The 27,425-nt window shown below is 37.8% G+C and overlaps 1 protein-coding gene across 1 annotated transcript; it reads left to right on the top strand.

The window, feature by feature from the left end:
• Nucleotides 1-27,425, top strand: VCPIP1 (valosin containing protein interacting protein 1). The gene is made up of 3 exons (XM_069600138.1): nt 1-3,101; nt 12,895-12,981; nt 24,257-27,425. The coding sequence occupies exons 1-3, from the start codon at nt 389-391 to the stop codon at nt 25,126-25,128; spliced, it is 3,672 nt and encodes a 1,223-aa protein (XP_069456239.1). The 5' UTR covers nt 1-388; the 3' UTR covers nt 25,129-27,425.

The following is a 27,425-nucleotide window of genomic DNA, read 5'->3' as shown; positions in this document are numbered from 1 at the left end:
GTGGACCCAAGCTCCTAGTACTTGACGGCCAGGCGAAAGGCTGAAAGACTCTAATTCCCAGAGGGCAGAGTGAAAGCTGCGCCTGCGCAGTCTCAGGGAGGGCGTGTATGTCTGTGTGTCTGAGGGAGAGAGAGCGAGAGTGAGTGAGTGTGAGTGCGGGGTAGGGTGGTGGCCGTTACGTTCGGGGCAACGGCTACGGCAGTGGAGAAGTAAGAAGAGAAACAACGTCCGGCGCTTCCGCCTTCGCTTAGGAGGAGGAGGAGCTGGTAGGGAAAGGAAAGTGATTCGCCCTGGGCCTGGACGAGACCGAGTCGGGCCGGCGGGGGTCTGGGCTATGAGCCTTTGAGGGTCGCTTGGGACGCGGAGCGAGACTCGAGAGCCGAGAGCTATGTCTCAGCCGCCGCCGCCGCCTCCGCTGCCGCCGCCGCCGCCTCCCCCAGAGGCTCCGCAGACTCCGCCGTCTCTGGCAGCGGCGGCGGCGGCGACTCCGGGGGGGCTCTCGAAGCGGAGAGACCGGAGAATCCTTTCCGGGAGCTGCCCGGATCCGAAGTGCCAGGCGCGTCTGTTCTTCCCGGCCTCCGGTTCCGTCAGCATCGAGTGTACCGAGTGCGGACAGCGGCACGAGCAGCAACAGCTGCTGGGGGTGGAGGAGGTGACCGACCCGGACGTAGTGCTTCACAACCTGCTGCGGAACGCGCTGCTCGGGGTGACGGGGGCACCCAAGAAGAACACGGAACTGGTAAAGGTGATGGGCCTTTCAAACTACCACTGCAAACTGCTGTCGCCCATATTAGCTCGCTACGGAATGGACAAACAGACTGGCCGGGCTAAGTTGCTCCGGGACATGAACCAGGGCGAGCTGTTCGATTGCGCTTTGCTGGGTGACCGCGCCTTCCTCATCGAACCGGAGCATGTCAACACGGTGGGCTACGGCAAGGACCGCTCCGGAAGCCTCCTGTATTTGCATGACACCCTCGAGGACATCAAGCGGGCCAATAAAAGTCAGGAATGCCTCATTCCCGTGCATGTGGACGGGGACGGGCACTGCCTGGTGCATGCTGTGTCCCGGGCCCTAGTGGGCCGGGAGCTCTTCTGGCATGCCTTGAGAGAGAATCTTAAACAGCACTTCCAGCAGCACTTGGCCCGGTATCAAGCGCTGTTCCATGACTTCATTGATGCTGCTGAGTGGGAGGACATTATCAACGAGTGTGACCCTCTGTTTGTACCGCCTGAGGGGGTTCCCTTGGGTCTGCGGAACATCCACATATTTGGCCTCGCCAATGTGCTTCATCGCCCTATTATTTTGTTAGATTCGCTCAGTGGCATGAGAAGCTCTGGTGATTATTCAGCCACCTTTCTGCCAGGGCTCATCCCTGCAGAGAAGTGCACCGGCAGAGATGGTCATTTGAACAAACCAATCTGTATCGCTTGGAGTAGCTCTGGTAGAAACCATTATATCCCGTTGGTAGGCATAAAAGGGGCTGCTTTGCCTAAACTGCCTATGAATTTGCTTCCTAAAGCATGGGGTGTGCCTCAGGACCTCATTAAGAAGTACATCAAACTTGAGGAGGATGGTGGTTGCGTTATTGGAGGAGACAGAAGTTTGCAGGATAAATACTTACTTCGGCTTGTTGCTGCTATGGAAGAAGTCTTTATGGACAAGCACGGTATCCATCCTAGTTTGGTGGCTGATGTCCATCAGTATTTCTACAGGAGGACCGGGGTGATAGGAGTTCAGCCTGAAGAAGTCACAGCAGCTGCTAAAAAAGCAGTAATGGATAATCGCCTTCACAAATGTTTGCTCTGTGGTGCCCTTTCTGAACTTCATGTTCCTCCAGAGTGGTTGGCTCCGGGAGGGAAACTGTATAACTTGGCAAAAAGTACTCATGGACAGCTGAGGCCTGACAAAAATTATAGCTTTCCCTTGAACAATTTGGTTTGCTCATATGATTCAGTGAGAGATGTCCTGGTACCAGACTACGGCTTGAGTAACCTTACAGCTTGTAATTGGTGCCATGGCACATCTGTGCGAAGAGTTAGAGGAGATGGGTCTATTGTGTATTTGGATGGGGACAGAACTAATTCCAGGTCCACTGGTGGCAAATGTGGTTGTGGATTCAAACATTTTTGGGATGGGAAAGAGTATGACAATCTACCAGAAGCTTTTCCTATTACTTTGGAATGGGGTGGAAGAGTGGTCCGAGAAACGGTGTATTGGTTCCAGTATGAAAGTGATGCATCTTTGAATAGCAATGTATATGACGTTGCGATGAAACTTGTTACCAAGCACTTTCCAGGTGAATTCGGGAGTGAAATCTTAGTTCAGAAAGTTGTCCACACTATATTGCATCAGACTGCCAAAAAGAATCCTGATGATTATACTCCTGTAAATATAGATGGTGCTCATGCCCAAAGATTTGGAGATGTACAAGGACAAGAGTCGGAGTCCCCGCTCCCAACTAAAATTATTCTTACTGGACAGAAAGCAAAAACTTTGCACAAGGAGGAGTTAAACATGAGTAAAACTGAAAGAACTATTCAACAGAATATTGCGGAACAGGCTTCTGTAATGCAGAAACGGAAAACAGAGAAGTTAAAACAAGAACAGAAGGGGCAGCCCAGGACTGTTTCTCCCAGTACTGTTCGTGATGGCCCATCCTCTGCACCTGCCACCCCTACCAAGGCTCCCTATTCGCCAACCACTTCTAAGGAGAAAAAGATCCGAATCACAACTAATGACGGACGGCAGTCCATGGTTACACTTAAGTCTTCAACAACCTTTTTTGAACTTCAGGAAAGCATAGCCAGAGAATTCAACATTCCACCATATTTACAGTGTATTCGATACGGCTTTCCTCCTAAAGAGTTAATGCCACCCCAGGCAGGAATGGAAAAGGAGCCAGTTCCTTTACAGCATGGTGACAGAATCACAATCGAGATTCTGAAAAGTAAAGCCGAAGGGGGTCAGTCTGCTGCTGCCCACTCGGCCCACACTGTGAAACCAGAAGATAGTGCTGTCGCCGGCAGGCTGCCATCTAAGGAGCTTCAGGAGCAAGCTGACAAAGAAATGTACTCCTTGTGTCTTTTAGCAACGTTAATGGGTAAGATCAGCTTAACTCAGATGGTGTTTCGTAACTGTGAATGTAATATACTGAGTTTTTCTCATGTCTTTGTGGAAAAAAATCTGGTCAGTGTAAAGACATTATATATTTTAGAAGAAAATTCTTTTCTTTCGTTTTTTGACAGTGGATAGATGTTAGTGTGATTCTCTGTTGAGTAAATACTGGGAAAACATAACTAAGAAAGTGAAAGTAGTCCCTTACTGTCACCAGATTATTTAAGTGTAATGTATTGCTTGTTATTTTTAAAAAATCGTAGTGTAATAACTCCATTTACAGCCTTTTCCATTTTTTACCCCTTTGGCTCTTTCGAGCGTGCACACCTTGTCCCTTGTCATTTATTTTTAAATTTCATTTTCCTGTATGTCATGTGATTTCAGGACTTCCTGTTTGATGAATTGCAGTTTCTGGGTTACATGCTCATTGCACTCCCACCTAATAATTTCTTATCCATTTCCTGTTCTCCCTTTCCCAATCCATCAGTTTTTTCTTATTTGTACATCAGGATTTGTGTTTTAAGTAATTTGCTCGGTGACTCTTTGCCATCAGTTATAATGAACTATTATATTATAACTGATGAAAAACATAATAAACAGAGGTAGATGTTAATGGGATTCCTTAAGAAGCATTTCTTTTTAATAATTCAACATAAAGAAAAATATATTGTCAACCAAATAGGTGATTTAAAGCTTTAAATGATTTGGGAAATGATCCAATGGTGTACTTTTTACATTATTTTTATTGGCTAATCTGTTTCTAAATTACTGTTAGTATGTTTTATTGAGGCTTAAAGTAGAAGTAAAACTGAAATATATTACATATTAGAGGGGCCTTATTTTTGCTGAGATGATATCTTTCAAGTAAAAAAGTGATCTGGGTTTTTTTTTGTCTTTTCTGAGTACTAAATATCAGTGAATTGGGCCTTGACCTTCCAAAATGAAGATAATTTATTTCTGGCTTAAGTTTGGGGGCCTAGTTAATAGGGAATCTATTAATAGGGGATCTATCTATGCCAGTTTATAGCTTAAAATTGCTGACTTTATTTTATCAGACGTAATTATTGAATTGGGGGATATGTCAAGAAATGTACTTACTAGGGGCACTTTACGTTTTTCTGTCTTTTAAGAGTTTTTAGTTTCTTGGAGACTGTGTGGAGTAAAGGAAAAGACTGATTTCTGGAGTCACAAAGTCCTACAATTTGAATTCTGGCTTCAGTACTTATTAACTTAGTGGTTTTAGGCAAGCTGCTTAACTGCTCAGGCCTTCAGTTGCTTCCTATACACAGGATTACCTCTTGTAGTTGATACTTAGGTAACAGTTATGTACTCCCAGAACTCTGTAAATTAAATAATACCAGCACAGAATGGGTAAACTTAGATGTATGCTGAAGGCACGTTTTTAAAAAACCAGTAATCTCCAGGTCATAGATTGGTCAGGAAGAGAGGTCTTTCTCAATAGAAGAGGATGTGGCTCATATCCAGCCTTGGATACTCAGCACCTTGTATAGTGCCCGGCAGGTAGTAGGCACTTTGAAAGTTTTTTGATTGAATTAAATAGATGACATTAACATAGCTAAAGAAAGGCTATGTCAGCAGAAATGGAATGGATGGTCAGCATTGAACATTGAAAAACAGTTGAAAAGCAGAATTTGGCACTGTTTATACAGTGCTGTACAAAGGAGAAAGATGTGTCAACTGGGGCTCATGAAAATTCTGGTAACTGAAAGGTAATCTCTTTTGAGGGACAGGACTGTTTGATCAGTCCTCACCGTGGCCTGGCTGAAAAATCTGTATCCCTTTACCGATTCCATAGTCATCAACTTCTAGTCTAATCACTCATTTAGCTTCCTGATTGTAAGTATTGATGTGGAGGTGACAGTGAGGTGAGGCTTATATTCATTTGGAGGTTGTGTTCTCCATGGAGATTAAAAATGCAGTGGCACCGGTGAGATTATGATCAGTAGTCTAAAATTCTGGCCAGCATAATAATATATTACTATTTCATAATGAAAATCAGTAAAATATAATTCTTGTTTACAGTTAGTCACTTTTTGAGTTTGACTTGAGGTTTCTGGACCTTAGTGTCTGAGTACTGGACTGTGGACTGCGAGGAATTGACTAAGATGATGTCTTCTTGTTAATGATCTCTTCTCTTTCCACCTCTGGCATTTATGTTGCTGCCCTTAAAAACCCACACATTTCATTAACTCTCCCATTTCTACTCCTGACACAGAATTTAAGCGTAATGCTTTGCTAGTTTCATGGTGGTATTACTTGACTTTCTGCTTTAAAATACAAAAACAGTGCCTGGCCTGTATATTAGTCCCTCTGTAAGGATTAGTTTTCTACCTCTAATTCTCTCATAACTCTATTTGAATTATGTAGAAGATACTCTCTTTATTTGGCCATGCTGTGGGGCTTGTGGAATCTTAGTTCCCCAACCAGGGATTGAATTTATGCGGCAGTGGAAGCATGGAGTCCTAACCACATTACTGCCAGGGAATTCCTGGGAAGATTTTCTTAAAAGTGTTATGTTTGTAAAAAATCTCAGTATGGGGATAGCTAAGTAAGTACACACAACCTTATGTGAATGAGTGCTGGCAACTCTTGATGTTTAGATTGGAGAGGGCTGGAAAATGGGAAATGACAGGGTTTACTAAGAAAATTGTAAATTTCAAAGTGCAGAAATTGTGAATTACTGTGTGTTAGTTTAGCAAATAGCTCATCAAGCTTTCTGCTGTTCAAATAGCTGGCTCCTTCTCATTTAGCTTAGGGTTTGATACCACTTTGTTAAAAGAGGTTTCCTCCTGACCACCTTACCCAGGGGTAAGGGTTTCAGAGACCTTTGCTAAGCCACTCCAAGTAGGTTCCCTCTGTTATGGCACCCTGTTCATCTCCCTCATAGCACCTGTTACAAGTTTTCCTGATTTTATATGTTGGTTTACTTACTACCTTATCACCTAGTACTGGCCCTCACACTTACTAGGTGCTAAGTACATGCTTGTTGAATGAATGAATGCAGATTCTTTCAGCAAAATGTTTGCTATGAGCTAGAGACTGCTGTAGATACAAAGATAAATCACACATGATCCTTGCCTTCCGTAAATTTACCTGTAGGGTCTCAACTGAGGACTTCCCATACTTTTATAGCTTTGATTTATAATTTTTATATATAGAGAAAAAGGAAGCTGGAGACCTGTTGATAAAAGCTATAAAGATATAAGATATATATGTATATATGTGTGTATAATGATTGTGTATCCTCATTAAATAGGCTGACTTCTTGATAGCCAGAGACATGGGGTTTCTCTATTGTTTTTTTAAGTAGGATATTTATTAAATAGAATTTATATCTATTATTTGTATAAAAACAGTAAGTGAGTGCATCAGTCTTTTGCTCAGTTCATGGAACTTGTCACTTTGAATCTAATGATTAACGTTAGTTAAAAAAGGAATAACAGTGTTCTTACCTGTAATATTTCACAGATTTTAATCTTCTTTATCCAGACCACTTGGATGTTATTAAACAGTTTTTTACACTGTTCTCTTCATTATTTATACAATATGTGAGTGACTCTAACGCTGGCTTTTCAAAATATGTAATTAAATTTTCTTACAGGCCAGCTTTTTGTGGTAGATATGATAGACAGTACATTATCCACTGTAAATACTAGGCTAATTTCTTTTTTTTTTAGTATTATATTCCACAAAACTTTTCATTAATTTTCTTTTTCAAGAGATAAAGACAGATTTGTGAAAAACAGTTGGTCAGTTTTATGGGAGTTTTATACATACGTTGTCAGAGTTGCTTTGATGGAATTAAGCTACTTGTTATATGTACTCCACTTTACTGCGAAGATTAGCATCCTTTCAGGAGTTGAGAAACTACTTTCTATCTTCCTGAAAGAATGGCATGAGTTTTTAATATACAAGTTTAAATTACACAGCTTCTTTTTTTTTAACACAGTTTTTCATAATTTCATAGTACTTCTTGATGTGGTAGCTGCCTTGGGTATTTTCAGAATCGCATCTGGTATTCAGGCACTTATTTTTAAGATGACTTGGAGTCTGAATATCATTATTGCTTCTTGAATTTTTTCTTCAAATATTGGGTGAAGGACACTTTCAAATCTAGATATTACTTAATGCATCTATTATTCTTAACATACTATCAGATAACTTTTCTAATTGATTTATAAACAGCATATTTCTAATGGGGGAACAGTTATAAAATTGAATAAAAGGAATGCATATAGATGTATCTTAAGGTAAATATGTATATTATAAATGGTGATTTTTATAATTAATTTGAAGATTAAGTTAAACATGATTCTATTTCTTTTTTTCTTCATATTTTTTCAATTATAAGATAATATTACTTTTAAAAATTCAAAGAACTCATTTATGTAGGGAGTAGAATACAATAGTTCTCTTACTCCCCAGAGACTCAGACTCTGTATGTTTGTGTACACATTTCCACACAGTTAGGTTTGTGTGCATGTATGTGTGTGATAAATATATCTTTTAATGCTGATGATTACACTGAGACATGCATAAGGGACTGAATACAAGGAGAGAAACAAGCATGCCTTTCTTAGAAATGGTTTTGACAGTTGGTAAGGTAGATGGTGGGCGGTAAAGCATCTGCTTACAATGCGAGAGACCCAGGTTCGATCCCTGGGTCAGGAAGATCCTCTAGAGAAGGAAATGGTAACCCCCTCCAGTATTCTTGCCTGGAAAATCCCATGGATGGAGGAGCCTGGTTGGCTATAGTCCATGGGGCTGCAAAGAGTGGGACAGGACTGAGCAACTTCACTTCCACTTTTCTTTCAGTAAGTAAAGTCACTCAGTCGTGTCCAACTCTTTGTGACCCCATGGACTACAGCCCCCAGGCTCCTCAATCCATGGGATTCTCCAGGCAAGAATACTGGAGTGGGTTGCCATTTCCTTCTCCAGGGGATCTTCCTGACCCAGGGATTGAACCCGGGTCTCCCGCATTGGAGGCAGACACTTTAACCTCTGAGCCACCAAGGTAGAGACAATTTTAGATGGCAGAATCTGCAGGAAGGGTAGAGAGATGGCAACAACTTTTTCAGCTAATGAATACCTTTAGAATTTTTTCTAGTAGAAACAGCCCCAAGTTCCTAGTTTAAATGTACATTTTGGTCAGTTTGTTTTATGGTAATAGGTATTCGAGTTCAGAATTAACTTAGATATTTGGGGAGGGGGGACTGTAAATAGTATTTCAAAATTGATTTTGTTTTTCTTATTTTAATAACTTTCACATATATGTTAGATTTTAAAATCTTACTTGCTTTATAAATTGCCAAGTAGAAACTTCAAATTGCCTTTTTAAATATCTAAAGTTAGAAAATTGGAATGATAACCTTTTAAACTCACTTTTAGCTTCATTATTTTGTTGTTAGTGATTAACTGATTTTTTTTCTAAAATCTAGAAAAAAATCATTTAAAAAATTATTTTAACATTCTTTTAAATTTTTATTTCTTTTTATTATTTATTTATTTATTTATTTTTTTTTATTTCTTTTTAAAGAGGAAGAAAATTAGACAACCAAAGGGAAAATCATCCATACTATCACTGCCATATATAATAACTACTGTCAGGTGGGAGAATTAAGATTATTAGGAAGGATTTGAGGAAGACAGGGTATGAACAGAGGTTTTCTATGGTTGTGTTATAGTCTTTTTTTGTACAGTTATGCACAGTATGTTCAATGTAAGTATTTTACTATTGTACTATGAAGAAGCAGCTGAATTAAAATAAGTGGAGGCTATCAGAAGAATATGAATTAACATTTGGTAGATGCTTTATGAGACTAGTCCTCTTCTCTAAGAATTTGCTTTCCAGTGAAATGGTAGAAAGTAATTCTACTCATGCCCCCTCCCCCGCTTTTTTTTTTTTTTAGAGATTACTCTTTTAGCAGTTTTCAAATACAGTATTATTAACTATGGTCACCATGATATACATTACATTACTGTGATTTGTTTATTTTTTAACTCCAAGTTTGTACCTAAAAGTCTTTACCTTTGTTTTTGCTATAATTTTATTAAATTCATGAAGAAGTATACAGATAGTACCATTAGTTAACATTTTATCCAGATAGCATTATAGAAGAGTTGTCATTATAGTGCTTAAGCTAAGTTTTTTCATGGACTCCTCTCAGGCATTATTAAAAGAAAAAGCCTCATTTATACTATGTATTCATTACATGAATTCTAAGTGCTCCTGTCTCTGCAGCATTGTGCCAGGCCTTGGAAGTAGAAAGTCGAATGGGCCACTGACCTTTTCCTGACTCTGAAAAGCTTCTGATATAGAAAGGGAAACAGAAAAGTTAGTTCAGCCTGCCTTGTGACCAGGGCTGTGGTGTTCAGGAGCAGCAAGGAAGGAACTTCCCTACCCACCACTGAAGAATCCTAGAGGAAGTGACACCTAAGTTGAGTTTTAAAGAATGCATAGCTATTATTGGCCTTTGGGGAAATGGAGCACTTTGGTGGTTTGCTTTGTGTAAATCAAGATTTAATGAGAGATGTGAGGCGAGAGTGAGGACAAGGAATCTTAGGCTGACTTATATGCCATGAAAAGAGACTAGACCTTTTGCCTTATCGTATGGGGGAACCATTAAAGGTTTAACTCTTAAGGCTGTGTGGAGGAGGGACTTGGGGAGAAGAAGATTAAAGTGAAAACCAAGGATGAGGCAGTGGCAGCCCTTCAGGCAGGAGACAGGCCTAAACCAGGGTAGTTCTAGGAGGGATGCGGAACTGTCCGTGACTGATGGGAGACTTACGCTGTGTCACAGTTCCTGCTTTCTGATCTCTAGTCCCTTTCCTTGGTTCTTTTACAACAAACATGACTTCAGTGGAAGTGTATATATTAACACCAAAGGCAATAATTTGCCTTTTTTTTTCTTCCAATCAGTCGTTGATGCTGTAGGTTTCTATAAGAAGAGAGTGTGTTGATGGTTATGCCAAATTTGTTCTAACATGATTGACCTTTAGTATTGGTTTAGTCCGGAGAAGGCAATGGCATCCCACTCCAGTACTCTTGCCTGGCAAATCCCATGGACCGAGGAGCCTAGTAGGCTGCAGTCCATGGGGTTGCTAGGAGTCGGACCCGACTGAGTGAGTTCACTTTCACTTTTCACTTTCATGCATTGGAGAAGGAAATGGCAACGCACTCCAGTGTTCTTGCCTGGAGAATCCCAGGGACGGAGGAGCCTAATGGGCTGCCGTCTATGGGGCTGCACAGAGTCGGACACGACTGACGTGACTTAGCAGCAGCAACGGTTTAGTAACTGTGGAAAGAGTATAAGCTGTAGAATGTACCCAGGATTCAAACCCAGGCTTTGCCACTTAATGGCTATTTGATCTTGGGAGAATGATTTACACTCTCTGAGCTTGTCTCTTCTGTGAAATAGGGCTCAGTTGTGAGGAGAAAACGAAGCCATGTGAGGTACCTGCTCAGAGCTGAGTGGTGGTTGTTTAGTCGCTAAGTTGTGTCCGACTGTTGTGCTCCCATGGACTGTAGCCCGCCAGGCTTCTCTGTCAGTGGAATTTTCCAGGCAAGAATACTGGAGCAGGTTGCTGTTTCCTCCTCCAGGGGATCTTCCTGACGCAGGGATTGAACCAGCAGCTCCTGAGGCTCTTGCATTTCAGTGAGATTCTTTACCACTTGAGCCATCTGGGAGGAATTTAGATGGTATCTATCCTTTCCTTAAAGCAATAGCGTATGCATACTTACTGGGGCCATATAGTCTGAAGGGGGTGAAACTTGGTTCTTGGGGGAGGGTAAAATAAATCTTACTCTGTTTAATGAAACAAGTGTAGGATATACACATAATACATAACCAGATAAACAGTGTGTCTGTAGTATTCAGATGTCATTAGGAAGGCAGATTAGGAAAATAATGGCTAAAAACAATCCTTAGGGAGATGATGAAAACACAGGGTTGATAAGCACTTAAGTAGAATTCTTTCTTTTTAGAGTTCTGCCTGCTTAAGTAAGGAAATCATCAGGTTTATAAAGTAGTACTAAGACACATTTTTCTTACTAGTATTTGGGTGGTCAGTTCTGAGCAGTTTATTATTTTGGCACATGTTTAGATTCCGACCCTGGATCGGGAAGATCCCCTGGAGAAGGAAATGGCAACCCACACCAGTACTCTTGCTTGAAAAATTCCTTAGACAGAGGAGCCTTGTAGGCTACAGTCCATGGGGTTGCAAAGAGTAGGACACGACTGAGCAGCTTCACTTCATTTCTAGATTCGGACCAAATAATTAAGTGCTACCATAAAATTTTTGATATGCTTTGATATTCTAGAATATTTGACGATATCCTAGAGTATTTTATAAAATACTAAGTACCTTTAAGATAACATTGATAATAACTAAATGAAAGGTTACCACCAGAGAAATAATCCAAGTAAAGTTCAACGATAAATTCAGCAGTCAGAACTTCTGACAGAGTTGTTAATCTTCTATATTTGGCGGTTCTTATTAATATTCAAAATTTTAAATTAAACTTCTGTGTTCACCCTTAAATATTGCCATATTCTGGTTGCACTGTATCATTAGTGAATGAAGTGTTTATGTGTAAGCAAATGTTCTAATTAACGGAAATGCTAAGTGCTGAGGCTTTTTATATATTTTAGGCTTTGTTGTATACTTTTAAACTTTATATTTTCACCAACTCCCATGCAGATTTTCATATTCCTTTTTATGAATGTGGGAAGGGGTTAGAGCTCTGAGAGATTGTAGGTACAGAATGCTTAACTCACATCATCATAACCTCCATTCAAAGCTCAGATCCAACAATATCATCTTCTAGTAAAAATCAACTTTAAAAAGTCTTGAGTATAAAAGCAGTACTACATATACTTTATCAGATTAGAAAATAATGAAACCACACACACACAAAAAAACCATATTCCACAAACCAAAATAACTTTTATGTTCCTTCCATTCTTTGTTAACTTCCGGGATAGTGGTTATCATTCTTAACTTTTTATTTGAAACTTCTTATTGATAATAGGCACTTCAAAGGGTGTTCTTGAAAAATATGTTTCTGTGAAATGGTGGTTTACTTGTGGCTATTTTGTGGGCTTCTGATACTTATTCTAAATCTCATCATTCCCACCCCCCCCCCCCCCACCAAATGTCTGTTTTAAAAAGTCAACTTTGGAACAACAAAATACATTAATTACTTATCTTCAGTCTACCTATTTGCTTTACTCCCTAGCCCTTTCCATCTGCTTTTATTAGTTTTAACATAAATATAGAATATATTTTTTATATTCTACTTTAAAACATAAATATCTTTCTATAACCTTTTCTGTTGTTCTAGTCCATAGTTGCGTACTGATTTACTTTAAACTGGATTGAGTCTTCATGTATATTTTGTTTAATATGCCCAGTATTGACTCATGCAGTTTTAAAGTCATTTTTGAATTAGTTCCTGTGTTTAAAAACTGGGAGAATTGACATTAGAAATTTGGATTTCTGGCTTCTCTTAAAATGCCATTTGTTCTTGAACCATTGGACCTATATTCTTCTGTGACAGCACTTGGCAATGGCTGTCGCATTTAGAGGAGCCATAGTCCCTCATTTCACATTGCTCCCTAGATGATATATTATACTAGACTGCATTGCTCATTTAGAATATCTGCCTTACAATCTCTGTTTGAGGCTCATCCATATTAAAGCAAACCTGGGTTGAACTCTCTGGTTTTCTGCTAATACTGTATCTTTTTATTTTACAGGAGAAGATGTATGGTCTTATGCAAAAGGTCTTCCTCACATGTTCCAGCAGGGTGGCGTATTCTACAATATTATGAAGAAAACCATGGGTATAGTTGCTTTCTGATTTTATTCTTGGATAATATCTCCACTCAAGCTATTATAAGGTTTTAAGAAAGTTCAGATAATATTCTTCTAAAATGATTTCCAGTGTTAGGGTATATATTCTTCTTTATCAGTCTGCCTAGTTAGAATGAATTATCCTGATAGGGTCAACTATTTTCTGCTATAATATTACTAAAAATCTCCTATCACTTTCTTTTTCCTATTTTCTCATTTAAATTGTGGAATTAGAGGCCAGTTTATTTACAGTGCTAGTGTCCATCCCAGAATCAGATAATGCAGCATTTTTTTGCTGCTGTTGTGTTGGACTGTGATTACTATATACCTCAGTATTTTCTGGAGTCTAGGAAATAATTCACTTTATATATAACTTCTTTTCACATTGTATATGTATTGTTTATAAAGATATGTGCAAGTGTGTAACTGTTATCTTCAGAGTTTTAAGGTGTTAAGAGAGAGATTGCTAGTGTGTATGTTTAGACACCATATGTTTTTTCAAAGATTTAATGTGAATGCTTTTGGCTTCTGACTTTTATCAGTCTGGCTTTCTCACTTTTTTACCTACCTGACCTCTTTAGACCAAGTGCATAATCTCTATTTTATGTTTTTTCTTTCTCATGTACTTTTTATTCCGTGTTAAAAAACAAAACCCAATTTGGCTGTTGTAGAAATGTTCACACATATAAAGGTAGCAAGAATAATGTAATGAACCCCTATTTACCTACCACCCAGGTTCAGTAATTATCAGTACATTTTTATCCATCCCCTCTCAAATGGACTGTTTCAGAATAAATCTCAGACATAATTTCATCTGTAAGACTTCAGTATGTATTTCTAAAAGTAAGAACTGTTTTTTTAACCTTAATACCATTATCACATCTAAAAGATATGAACAATAGTTTTTAAAAATATCACCAGGCAGTATTTAAATTCCCTTGATTTTTGATTGTTTAAAAAAAAGTGTTTTTTTTTTCTTTTGATTTATTGAATCAGGGACCAGAAAATGGCCAGTTGGCTTGCTTCTTTTCTCCCTCCCTCCCTTCCTTTCTTTGACAAGATAATTGAAACATAATTTGCATATAATAAAATTCATCCTTTTTAGGTACATGGGCATATGAATTTTGACAAACATATGCAGTCATGTAATCACTACTACACGTAAGATAGAGAATATTTCTACCATTCCAAAAAGTTGCCTTGTGCCCTTCTAATTAATCCCTTACCTCTGTCCCTAGGCCCCGACAGCCACTGATTTGATTTCTGTCCCTATTTGTTTTCCTTTTTCATATCACCATACAAATAGGGCCATATAGTTTAATCTTTTGTATCTGGCTTTTTGATTGAACATGGGGGTTGGCAGACTACTGCCTGTGGGCTATTTCAGACTCACTGCCTATTGTATATAAAGTTTATTAAAACACAGCCACTCTTATGCTTATATAGGACTGCTTTCACAGTGCACTGGCAGAGTTGAACAGTTGTGACAAAGACTATATGGTCTGCAAAACCTAGAATATTTATCATCTTGCCTCTTTACCAAAAATTTTTGTTAATTTCAATTTTTAATGTAATGCTTGAGATTCATCTGTCTGGTTGCATGTATTAATAGGTTATTCATTTTTGTTTATTTTTTTATTGCCAAGTAGTATTCCATTGTGTGTATATATCACATTTTAAAAATCCTATGACCAGTTGAAGGACATTTAGTTTGGTTTTAGTTTTGGGCTTCTGTGAAGAAAGCCACTGAAAACATTTGTGTACAGGTCTTTGTGTGAACGGATGTTTTCAGTTTTCTTTGGTAAATACTAAATACCTAGGAGTGGGATTGCTGAGTCATGTGGTAAGTATATGCTCATCTTTATAAGAAAGTTCCAGATCATTTTCCAAAGTGACTGGATCATTTTGTATTCTTTAGCACTTGGTAGTATCGGTGTTTATTTTTAAAACTATTCTAATAGATTTATATTATTCTCTCATAATGGTTTTAAAATGCATTTCTCTAATAACTGATACTGAGCATCTTTTTGTGTACTTATTTGTACTGTGCTGTGCTTAGTCGACCGTCATGTTCGACTCTGCAACCCCATGGGGATTATTCTCCAGGCAAGAATACTGGAGTAGGTTGCCATGCCGTCCTTCAGGGGATCTTCCAAACCCAGGTCTTCCACATTGCAGGTGAATTCTTTACCGTCTGAGCCACCAGGGGAGCCTGTGCTTATTTGCATCTTGTTATTTTTTGGCCCATTTTAAAATTGGTTTAAAATTTTTTTTAATTGAATTTTGAGAGTTCTTTAGATATTCTGGGCACATATCATTTATCAGATAAGTATTTTGGATATATTTTCTCCCAGTTTATAACCTGTCTTTTCATTCTTTCAGCATTATCTTTTGAATATCAAAGGTTTATAATTTTGATAACCAATTTAATAGTCTTTTGTGATTTATACTTTTTGTGTCCTATCCAAAAATCTTTGCCTAATCCAAAGTCACAGAAATTTTCTTCTGTATTTTCTTATGGAAGTTTTATAGTTTTAATTTATATGTAGGTATATGATCCATTTTGAATTGATTTTTTAAATATGTTGTACGGTATGAGATGAGGTTCATTTTGTGTGTGTGTGTGTGTGTGTACATATCCAGTAGTTGCTCCAGCACCATTTGTTGGAAAAGGTATACTTTATACACTGAATTATTGGATACTTGTATTCAAACATCAATTGACCATGAATTAGACACTTGCAAAATCAATTGACCATGAATTAGACACTTGCAAAAGGTGAATTATATAATCAGTAAAGTTACTTTTAAAGCAATCAGTTGACCTTATTCATGTGAGTCTATTTCTAGGATCTCTTTTCTATTTTGTTGATCTGTATGTTTCTCCTTCCACCAATACCACAGTCTGGATTACTGTATTTTGGGTTGAGAGTAGATATTCTTGCCTTGTTCCTGGTCTAAGGGGGAAAGCATTCAAACCTGTAGGTTTTTCAGAAATGCCCTTTATCAGTTCATTAATGATTTCATAGTATTGTGAATGGATGTTGAATATTATCAGATCCTCTTTCCCTACATCTATTGAAATAACATTTTAAGGCTTTTCTCTTTAGTTTGGTGATAGTGTGAATTACATTGATTTATTTTTGAATGTTGAACCAACATCACATTCTGGATTCCAACAGCTAGTATTTTGTTGAGTGTTTTTGTGAGCATATTCATGAGGCATACTGGTATGTGGTTTTCTTGTCAGTTCAGTTCAGTTGCTCAGTTGTGTCCAACTCTTTGCAACCCCATGGACTGCAGCACGCCGGGCTTCCCTATCCATCACCAGCTCGTGGAGCTTGCTTAAACTCAAGTCCATCGAGTTGGTAATGCCATCTAACCATCTCGTTTTCTTGTTTTCTTGTAATGACTGTTTAATCAGGGTAATTCTGGCTTCAGAAAATAGAGCTGGGAAGTGTTATAGCTTTGATATTATTTTTTTCTTAAATGGTAGAATTCACCAGTGAAGCCATCTGTTCTTGGAGTTTTCTTTATAGGACAGTTTTTAACTGTGAGTTTAATTTTTTTTAATAAAGTGCTCTTAAGGTTAATCCCTTTCTTGAATAAGCTTTGTTAGTTTTGCCTGTAAGAAATCTGTCCATTTCATCTAAGTTAGTAGTCTTATTGGCATGAAGTTGTTTCTAATACTGTCTTACTGTCTTTTTAATGTCTGTAAGGTCTATAGTTCTGTCATTTCTGATATTGGCAGTTTCTGCCTTTCTTGTTTTGCTGACCAGTCCAGCTAATGATTTATCAGTTTATTGATCTTTTCAAAGAAACAACTTTGGTTTCATTGGTTTTCTCTGATTTCATTTTCATTTTCATTGATTTCTGCTGTTATGTATACCTTTTCCTTCCTTATGCTTGCTTTGGATTTAATTTGTACTTCCAAGCTTATTTAGGTAGAAGCTTAGATTATTGATTCTAAAATTTGTTTTTCTACTATAATCATTTAAAGCTATAGATTTCTCTCTGAGCATCCCCCTGCTTCCCCCCCCCCCTTTTTTTTGGCATCCTTTTCTTTTTAACTTTTCATCTGTCACTTTTTTCTACCTTTTGAAATATATTGATACCCGTTCGTGTTTTTTTTTAAGTTGTTATTTAATTGTAATTGATCATAAGGCCCCCAGTAATTGGGGTCCTTATGCAGTGTCTTTCACAGAACTGAAAATAACTTCCCTCAGTTGTTTTTTGTGTGTAGGAGGGTTGTGGTGGGTGGTATGAGGATGATTCTCTTGATTGTTTTCTAAATAGTTTTTTGTTTTCAGTTTGAAATTATTTTAAAAATGTTAGCTGTGATGCTAAGACAGTTTAATGGGGGAAAGAATAGTTTTATCAATAAATGGTGCTGAGACAGCTGAATATCCACATGTAAAGTAATGAAGTTTGACCTCTGCCTCACACCAAATACAAAATTAACTCAAAATGTGTAAAAAATGGGTATAAGTGCTAAAACTAGAAAGCTCTTAGAAGAAGACAGAGGCATAAAACATCTTGCTTTTGGATTAGGCAAAATCTTAGATATGACACCAAAAGTACAAGCAACAAAAGAAAAAAGTAGATAAAAGGCAAAGTTTTGTGCTGCAAAGAACACCAACAGGAAAGTGAAATAACCCACAGAGTGAGAGAAGATTTTGAATATTGTCTATCAGGTAATAGATTTGTATACAAAATATAAAGAACTGAGCAGTAAAAAGACACACAACCTGATTAAAAATGGGCAAAGACTCTGAATAGACATTATTCAGAGAAAATATATTGGAGAAGGCAATGGCACCCCACTCCAGTACTCTTGCCTGGAAAATCCCATGGACGGAGGAGCCTGGTAGGCTGCAGTCCATGGGGTCACTAAGAGTCGGACACGAGCGACTTCACTTTGACTTTTCACTTTCATGCATTGGAGAAGGAAATGATAACCCACTTCAGTAATCTTGCCTAGAGAATCCCAGGGATGGGGGAGTCTGGTGGGCTGCCATCTCTGGGGTCGCACAGAGTCGGACACGACTGAAGCGACTTAGTAGCAGCAGCAGCAGAGAAAATATATAAATAGCCAGCAAGCACATACACTGATGCTCAACATCATTAACCATAGGGAATTGCAAATCAAAGCCACAATGAGCTAGTACTTTACACTCACTAGTAAGGCTGTCATCAAAAAGACAGATAATAAGATCTATTGGCAAGGACATTGTGGTGGAAATATAAAATGGTATAGTTGCTTGGGGAGAAAGTCTGGCAGTTTCTTCAAAAGATTTAAGATGGAGTTACTGTACAACCCAGCAATTCACTTTCACATGTGTACCAGAAAGAAATGAACACTGTCCACACAAAACTGGTACACAAATGTTTATAATAGCATTATTCACAATAGTCAGAAGTGGAAAGCATACAAATGTCTATCCGCTGATGATGAGATGAGTAAAATGTGGCATATACATATAATGAAATACTACTTGGCAGTAGAAAGAATGAAGTATTGATACAGTCTACATGCTGCTACTGCTGCTGCTAAGTTGCTTCAGTCGTGTCTCACTGTGTGACCCCATAGACAGCAGCCCACCAGGCTCCCCCGTCCCTGGGATTCTCCAGGCAAGAACACTGGAGTGGGTTGCCATTTCCTTCTCCAGTGCAGGAAAGTGAAAAGTGAAAGTGAAGTTGCTTAGTCGTGTCTGACTCTTCTAGACCCCATGGACTGCAGCCTACCAGGCCCCTCCATCCATGGGATTTTCCAGGCAAGCGTACTGGAGTGGGGTGCCATTGCCTTCTCCAACAGTCTACATGGATGAACCTTAAAAATATGCTATATGAAACAAGCCAGAGACAAAAGGCCATATACTGTATTATTTCACTTACACGAAAAGTCATATAAATGACAGAATAGGTCCACCTAGAGAATATGTCAGTGGTTGCCTGGAGCCAGGAATGGGATGGGGGAAGGAAATGGAAGGGACTGCTAATGCATTCAGGTTTTCTTTCTGAAATATGAAACTATTCTAAAAGTGATTGTGGTGATGGTTACACAACTCTGAATATACTAAAAAAAAAAATTAAACTATACACTTAAAAATGGGCGAATTTTGTTTGGGTTAGATGTCAGTAGAGTCATTATATATTTTTTTTCAAATGTTACCTGCGGTGTTTGTTCTTATTAGGAGGTAGTTTAGAGCTCTGGAGTAAGAACATCTAACGTCAAATTTTGGCTCTACTGCTTAGTCCAGTGTGATTTCTAAGCCTCAGTGTCTTTGTTTGTATAGCAGGTGTGATAATCTTGGGATTGTAACCAGGATAAACTGAGGTTGTGCACATAAAGCAGTTAGCCAACGCCTGGTACCTAATAATTACTTAGCTAATCCCAGCTGTAACTTGCAGAATTATTTTTTGACCATCACATAGCCATTTGAAATAGGCCACCATCAGAAAATTATTTTACCTTTCAAATATAATTTCATCTGATATTTGTGGTAAAATGTTATCTGTATTTTTAGGACAGATTCGTTTGACAGATCATTTTCCTCATCCCATGAGCAAAGACTCAAAAGTGTAACATGCCCTCCTTACCCCCAAAACATACACCCACTACCCTCCAAAAACTGAAAAAGAACATAATTTTCTTACTTTCAAATCCACTCTTAACAGATAGATGGTTGTATCTATGTTTGAACAGACATATTGCCTAATATAACAAATCAGCTTTTAATATTCCTAGTGTTTATGTTTGGAAAGGTGTTATTAAATTAATTTGCTTAAACTGTAGTAAGTTTCCTTGCAGATGTTTATACAGAGATAAATGCAGAGATGAATGGAAAATTTAGTTTTAATACTTTTATAGGTATCTAACCTTACAATGTTTAGTGCTTTGTTTGGACTTTATAAAAATGGAATTATGCTGTGTACATTCTCTCTGTGACTTTCTCTTCTGCAGCTCTTTTTTCAGATTCATTCAAATTCATGGACTCAACTAGTTTGTTCATTTTCACTGCTGCAAAGTATTCTATTATCATTTTAATATACTTCATCCATTGTTCTGATTCATTTTAGGTAGTCTCCAGTTTTTTGATGTAAGAAAGAATGTAGCTATAAATACAATTACGCATGTCTGTTGGTATATACGTCCAATGGAATTGTTGATATAAGATATAGAAATTTTAATGTACCTTGATTCCTAAAATTCAGAGGACTATGTAAGTTATGTAAAGCTTAAATGATTATGTTTAATCACAACACAGTATTTGCATTGATTTTTTGATATATATTTTAAAGTTTTTTAACAGTGTAAGAAGTCTAGAAAGTATAGAAATGGGGAACATGACCTAAAATTGCTAAATATTCCTCTTATACATACATTTTTTGGCATGATTGTAATTACAGTACTTTCCTGCTATTTTACCATCATGCATATTTTACTATCTGAGGCATCATAGGTTACTTATTTATATCAGTATTAGTAGCTGCGTATTACTTTTGTTACATAGATAGACCGCAGTTCTCTTAACCCCTCTCTTCTTGTTGAAAGCTTAGATTGTTTCCATTGTTTCATTGTTAAGTAATACTGTGATAAATGTGTTGGGGCTATGATTCTTTCTAGGAATAGCCAAGGGAAAGCTTTACAGTAGAAACCTGGAAGCAATTACAAAACCTTTTGATCTAAGAGAAATTAAAACTATTGACTGCCTGATGTATATTAGGCACTGTGGTATGTGCTTTGCATGAGTTATATAATCCTCAAGTAATTAGTGAATTAAGTACTGTCAGGAACAATAGAATGGGAAAGAGTAGAGATCTCTTAAAGAAAATTACAGATACCAAGGGAACATTTCATGCAAAGATGGGCTTGATAAAGGACAGAAATGGTATGGACCTAACAGAAGCAGAAGATATTAAGAAGAGGTGGCAAGAATACACAGAAGAACTGTACAAAAAAGATCTTCATGACCAAGATAATCACGATGGTGTGATCACTCACTTAGAGTCAGACATCCTGGGATGCGAAGTCAAGTGGGCCTTAGAAAGCATCACTACGAACAAAGCTAGTGGAGGTGATGGAATTCCAGTTGAGCTATTTCAAATCCTGAAAGATGATGCTATGAAAGTGCTGCACTCAATATGCCAGCAAATTTGGAAAACTCAGCAGTGGCCACGGAACTGGAAAAGGTCAGTTTTCATTCCAATCCCAAAGAAAGGCAATGCCAAAGAATGCTCAAACTACCGCACAATTGCACTTATCTCACATGCTAGTAAAGTAATGCTCAAAATTCTCCAAGCCAGGCTTCAGCAGTATGTGAACCGTGAACTTCCAGATGTTCAAGCTGGATTTAGAAAAGGCAGAGGAACCAGAGATTAAATTGCCAACATCCGCTGGATCATGGAAAAAGCAAGAGAGTTCCAGAAAAACATCTATTTCTGCTTTATTGACTATGCCCAAGCCTTTGACTGTGTGGATCACAATAAACTGTGGAAAATTCTGAAAGAAATGGGAATACCAGACCACCTGACCTGCCTCTTGAGAAACTTATATGCAGGTCAGGAAGCAACAGTTAGAATTGGACATGGAACAACAGACTGGTTCCAAATGGGAAAAGGAGTACATCAAGGCTGTATATTGTCACCCTGCTTATTTAACTTCTGTGCAGAGTACATCATGAGAAACACTGGGCCAGAAGAAGCCCAAGCTGGAATTAAGATTGCTGGGAGAAATATCAATAACCTCAGATATGCAGATGACACCACCTTTATGGCAGAAAGTGAAGAAGAACTAAAGAGCCTCTTGATGAAGGTGAAAGAGGAGAATGAAGAAGTTGGCTTAAAGCTCAACATTCAGAAAACAAAGATCATGGCATCTGGTCCCATCACTTCATGGGAAATAGATGAGGAAACAGTGGAAGCAGTGTCAGACTTTTTTCGGGGTGGGGGTGGGGCTCCAAAATCACTGCAGATGATGACTCTAGCCATGAAATTAAAAGACACTTACTCCTTGGAAGGAAAGTTATGACCAACCTAGAGAGCATCTTGAAAAGCAGAGACATTACTTTGCCAACAAAGGTCCATCTAGTCAAGGCTATGGTTTTTCCTGTGGTCTTGTATGGATGTGGGAGTTGGACTGTGAAGAAAGCTGAGCGCTGAAGAATTGATGCTTTTGAACTGTGGTGTTGGAGAAGACTCTTGAGAGACCTTGGACTGCAAGGAGATCCAACCAGTCCATCCTAAAGGAGATCAGTCATGGGTGTTCATTGGAAGGACTGATGCTGAAGCCGAAACTCCAGTACTTTGGCCACCTGATGCGAAGAGTTGACTCATTGGAAAAGACTCTGATGCTGGGAGGGATTGGGGGCAGGAGGAGAAGGGGACGACAGAGGATGAAATGGCTGGATGGCATCACCGACTCGATGGACGTGAGTCTGAGTGAACTCTGGAAGTTGGTGATGGACAGGGTGTGTTGCGATTCATGGGGTCGCAGAGTTGGACACGACTGAGCAACTGAACTGAACTGAAGTACTGCCATTGTTATACTTACCTGATTGTGTTATTATCTATTTATATCCATCTCCTAATAATTATGTTTTATTTTTTAATCTTCAGGGTTTACTTTAGTTCCTGGCACAGTGAGACTCAGTAGCTATTCTCTGTTGAAATAATTGTGTGAAACCTTTGCCTCAGGGAATCCCTGGCCTTACCGTTCAAAAGTCTGTCTTCTTTGCTACCTTTGTTTCCTAGGCCATGGTTTACAGCTCTCTGAGGTAGGGGATTGGTAGAAGGTAAAACTGAATTCAGGGTTGTACTCTGAAAGGTACGATTTAGACATCTCTGATTTTAAAGTTTGTCCATCTGTTTTTGTCAGTTCTCTCTGCCAAAAATGTTGTTAAGAGGTAATGTTGCTAAGGGGAAATTCTCGTTGGATCTTTAACTTACCACCAAAATGAATGTTTATTTGAACTTACTCTCATTCTGTAGCTTTTTTCAGAAAGGAAGAAACTATTCTTAATACTTCTAAGACTACCTAATGCCCACAAAGCATTCCAGATATCACTCATCCTTCCCTTCTCTGAATTTCCGTAGTGCTTGCTAACAGTCTCCTTCATTTTAAACTAGTTTGCTTTTGGCTTTATATTTTGCTATAAACATACCCATATATTATTATAAATTCTCTATTTCATTTTTTTAAACATAGAAAAATCTATGGTTTCATAAAATTTGAAAACTCTGATTTTTGCATATTTGGAGTATACTTACAGTGTACAAACTTAACATGTAAAAAGATATTGGATCGCTTAAAACACATATGCAGCTTTTTTATGCCCAGGCTGGGAAAAGTGTAAACATTCGAAATACCACGTAGTGAGACCAAACTCTTCAGCTGGAAAATGAAGGGAAGCCTGCTTTAAAGTCCTTACCCTATACCGCTGCATCAGCTGACTATGAGAAAGCGTATCACACTGGGCCATTTGAGGTGCATCAACAGCTCACTCTTACTTTGGTGGTTCTCATCTGCCAGAGGAGAATAAGAGTTGTAACATGAAATACAGCTATTTCAGAGGAGTTGAAGAAGATATTATTAATTTATTGTGACCAGATGTCAGTTCTTGCAGTTATACATAAGTCTTTGCAATTATACTTAAGCCTTAATGTTAACTTTCCTAAATATGCCCCCACATCGACTACTTTAATTATGGACTATCTTACTTTGAAAGTTATACTTTTTATATTCGTGAAAAATACATATATACACACAGAGGAAACTTTTTATTCTGGCATTCTGTAATTTAATAGAATTACTATGATTTTTAATTCAGTATTATGCAACATGTGTATGTAACACTTTGCCCTTATAGGAATTTTTAAAGTTTATAATTTGAATTTTATTAAATGAAAGTCCATTTTCTTATTGCTTTACTCTAAGCAAATGCTTTACTAACACTAGTGCTAGTGTTTTTATTAAACTCAGCTGTTTGTTTCAAGACTAACTTTCCTAACTTTGTAATAGGTTAATGATATATATATTTCAGACCCTCTGGGGAACTACTTTAAGGTTTATGGTGGTATTTCTTTGTTTTTTTGTAATGTATTAAATTCTGTTAATAAGTATAATAAATTATTTGCTAATTAATTTTGTTTTGAAAGCTGTTACCTGTAAATTATTATTGGAGGTTTACTCTTTCAATTATAATTGTCTTTACTTCACCTTTAAAGTAAGATTTTAATGTGTTAAATTCTTTTTCCTTTCTTAAGGTATGGCTGATGGCAAGCATTGTACTTTCCCACATCTGCCTGGCAAAACCTTTGTCTACAATGCTTCTGAAGATAGACTGGAGTTGTGTGTGGACGCTGCAGGACATTTTCCCATTGGTCCTGATGTTGAAGATTTAGTTAAAGAGGCTGTAAGTCAGGTTCGAGCAGAGGCTACTACAAGAAGTAGGGAATCAAGCCCCTCACATGGGTTATTAAAACTAGGTAGTGGTGGAGTAGTGAAAAAGAAATCCGAGCAACTTCACAATGTAACAGCCTTTCAGGGGAAAGGGCATTCTCTAGGAACTGCATCCAGTACCCCACACATTGACCCAAGAGCCAGGGAGACTGCAGTTGTAAGGAAGCATACGACAGGGACAGACTTTAGTAGTAGTTCCATTAAAACAGAGCCTTCTGTATTCACAGCTGCTCCTAGTAACAGTGAGCTTATTCGAATAGCTCCTGGAGTAGTTACAATGAGAGACAGCAGGCAGCTTGATCCTGATATGGTTGAGGCCCAGCGGAAAAAATTGCAGGAAATGGTGTCTTCTATTCAGGCGTCAATGGACAAGCACTTGCGGGATCAGAGTACAGAGCAGTCACCATCTGATCCTCCTCAAAAGAAAGTGGAAGCTGTGAGTTCTTCTGTGAAGTCTGGTAGTCTTCAGACTGGCTTACCTGAATCTTTTTCTCCAACTGGTGACACTGAAAATTTGAATATAGAAACAGCCGATGGCTGTGTGGCAGAGGCACTGGAAGCAGCGTTTGCTGAAAGGTCAGAAGCACAAAAGGGAAGTTCCGTGGAGGAGCCCGAAGAGATGGATAGTCAAGATGCTGAGATGACAAACACAACTGAGCCAATGGATCACTCTTGATTTAATTAGAGGCTAATAAAGGCAGAATGTTTATTGTGAATATGTAATATTTGTTGGCTGGGCCACATAACTTGATTAGTCATTAAAAAATCTTGTACGTATATAATTCAAAGATTATATCTTGTTATTCAGTGCATGATAGCAAGTGTGTGATTGGCAATAGCTTTTAATATACTGCTGCCCAGGCTGGCTCTGAATTCCTGTAAAATAGTTATTAGATCTGCTAAAATGAGTTACTTCCATATATGTGGTTCATTGGAAGTTCTTTGTAATTTTAATTCCATGAAAGTCTTAATGTTGCAAACATGAAGATTCTCTTGCTATATCTGTTTGATTTCTGAAAAGGCTAGAACTGGGGGAAGATAAGATTTTGCTAATGTTGATGTCATCAGGATAACCATTCCACATACTTACTAGCGTGTCAAAAGATTTATGTAAATTTGAAGGTTATCTGAACTAAATTGTATCTTGAAATTCATAAAGGATATGTTAGACACTGGGATCCTGACATTTCTGTGAACGTAAACACATTCATAGAGATATGTATTCTTTGTGAAAATATCTTGAGAATGTAGTGTAATGATATATAACATTTTGGAAAATATCTTGAGAATGTAGTGTAATGATATATAACATTTTGCTGATTTGAGCAAGCTTGGGGGAAAGTATCTATTCTAGAATGATAAAGTCAATGTGATTCAGTAATGTTGCTGTCTGAGCCAGCACAGCCAATTGTGTGCTCTGGTGTTGATAATATGTTACCATTATTTGAATCCTGGCCTGGTCAAGTACCACCAAATTTTTGTTCTTTAATCTTGCAGAAAAGTTGATTGCAAAGTGTGGTAGAAAAATAATTAAAAAAATAATGGTAGCAGTAGTTAATCTCTAATTTTCAGAGTTTGTCAGATTCACAGAGAATTTATAAATAAGAATTTATCTTTATGAATGGGTTACATTGTTCTACAATTTTGATCAATGGTATTTAAGCTTGTATATGCTAAATGTCTTTGAGCCCCTCTGAACCAAAAGTGTTTCCTTTTTTTTTTCTTAGAATCCACTAGATTTTCTTCATTTGTTAGCTTCACTTGGATTTGGATGCAAACTTGACTGCATCATACCCTGATCAACTGGGCATTTGCTTAAATAGTGTATTCATCAAACCTTTAGTGCCTGTTTCCTCAAGAAGCAGCTTTCATGTTTACTCCTTAAAGAATGTTTATCCTGAGATTGGCATCGCACTATTTTATCCTATTCTGCAAATCTGTATTCTGAAATGTACACGTTAATACATCTTTTTCCTCTGTTCACTGAAATTAAGTTGAATTTGAATGGATGAAAGACAAAATGTATGTTAATACAATCTCTTATCTAGAGCATTCAAAGCCTGGCTCTCTCTGTTTGCTCGTGTGATAGATGCAGGACCGTTTGCATTTTAAGAAAATGTACATCAGAAAGTGTATTATCGGGTGTTTAAAAATCTCAGCCAATTGACTCATAAGGAATATAGATAGTACTTGTGTTTCCAAATAAGGGAGGTTTTGGTTTCTTTCTATGAAAATGTCTCTGCCTGAATCCACTTATTAAACGAACTACTCCGTTTTGAATAGGGAAAGAATGGAAACTATAGACATTTTGCAGGTGATATCTGAGCAAGATACACATTTGGGTTTTATCACATTATCACCTGTTTAAAATCAAATTTTATCTCCATTCTTCTAAATTTGCTTTCAAATACCTTTCTCTATGTCTATAAATAGAAGGAAATTTTAGAACTTTTATATTGTATATTAGTTTTACATAAACAACTGTGGCTCCCAAATAGTATTTCCCATTTAGTTAATGCAGGTGACTTCTCTATTAAATTTAAAAATTACAGATATCACTAACCACTATAATTATTTTTGGCCTTTTCAGCCACTGAACACCTCCCCTCTTTTTTTTTTAGTTTAAATACAGGAAAACTTTCACAAACAAATGCATTGCTTCCAGGTAAACGATATAATCACCTTTTCTTTAACAAATATTTTCTTCACCTGTGGCTCAGTATATTTGATAACTGACAAATACATTTAATAGCATAAGGTAAAAACATAAGCTACACATTTTATCTCCCTATTAAATCTCCCTTTATCAAGTTAGAATGCACCTGTGGACAGTAGAAGGCAGGCTTAATCTCTGACAACAGTGTTAATTTCTCTTGCTACGGCAGTGCTGTTTAGAAGCTGGTTTAGGTGTGAATATTTTAATAATAGTTTGGGTTCTCCCTTGATAAAGAATAAAAGGCTTGATGCTGAGAA

The sequence above is a fragment of the Ovis canadensis genome, chromosome 9 (genome assembly GCF_042477335.2).
Source record: "Ovis canadensis isolate MfBH-ARS-UI-01 breed Bighorn chromosome 9, ARS-UI_OviCan_v2, whole genome shotgun sequence".
Lineage (NCBI taxonomy): Eukaryota > Metazoa > Chordata > Mammalia > Artiodactyla > Bovidae > Ovis > Ovis canadensis.
This window is presented reverse-complemented; position numbering and strand designations above follow the sequence as displayed.

Excerpts from the sequence above, each read along its gene's own strand:
- VCPIP1 (XM_069600138.1), top strand. The coding sequence starts at position 389 with ATGTCTCAGCCGCCGCCGCCGCCTCCGCTGCCGCCGCCGCCGCCTCCC. Across the intron at positions 3,102-12,894 it reads TCTTTTAGCAACGTTAATGG|GAGAAGATGTATGGTCTTAT; the intron begins GTAAGATCAGCT and ends TTTATTTTACAG. Across the intron at positions 12,982-24,256 it reads TATTATGAAGAAAACCATGG|GTATGGCTGATGGCAAGCAT; the intron begins GTATAGTTGCTT and ends TCCTTTCTTAAG.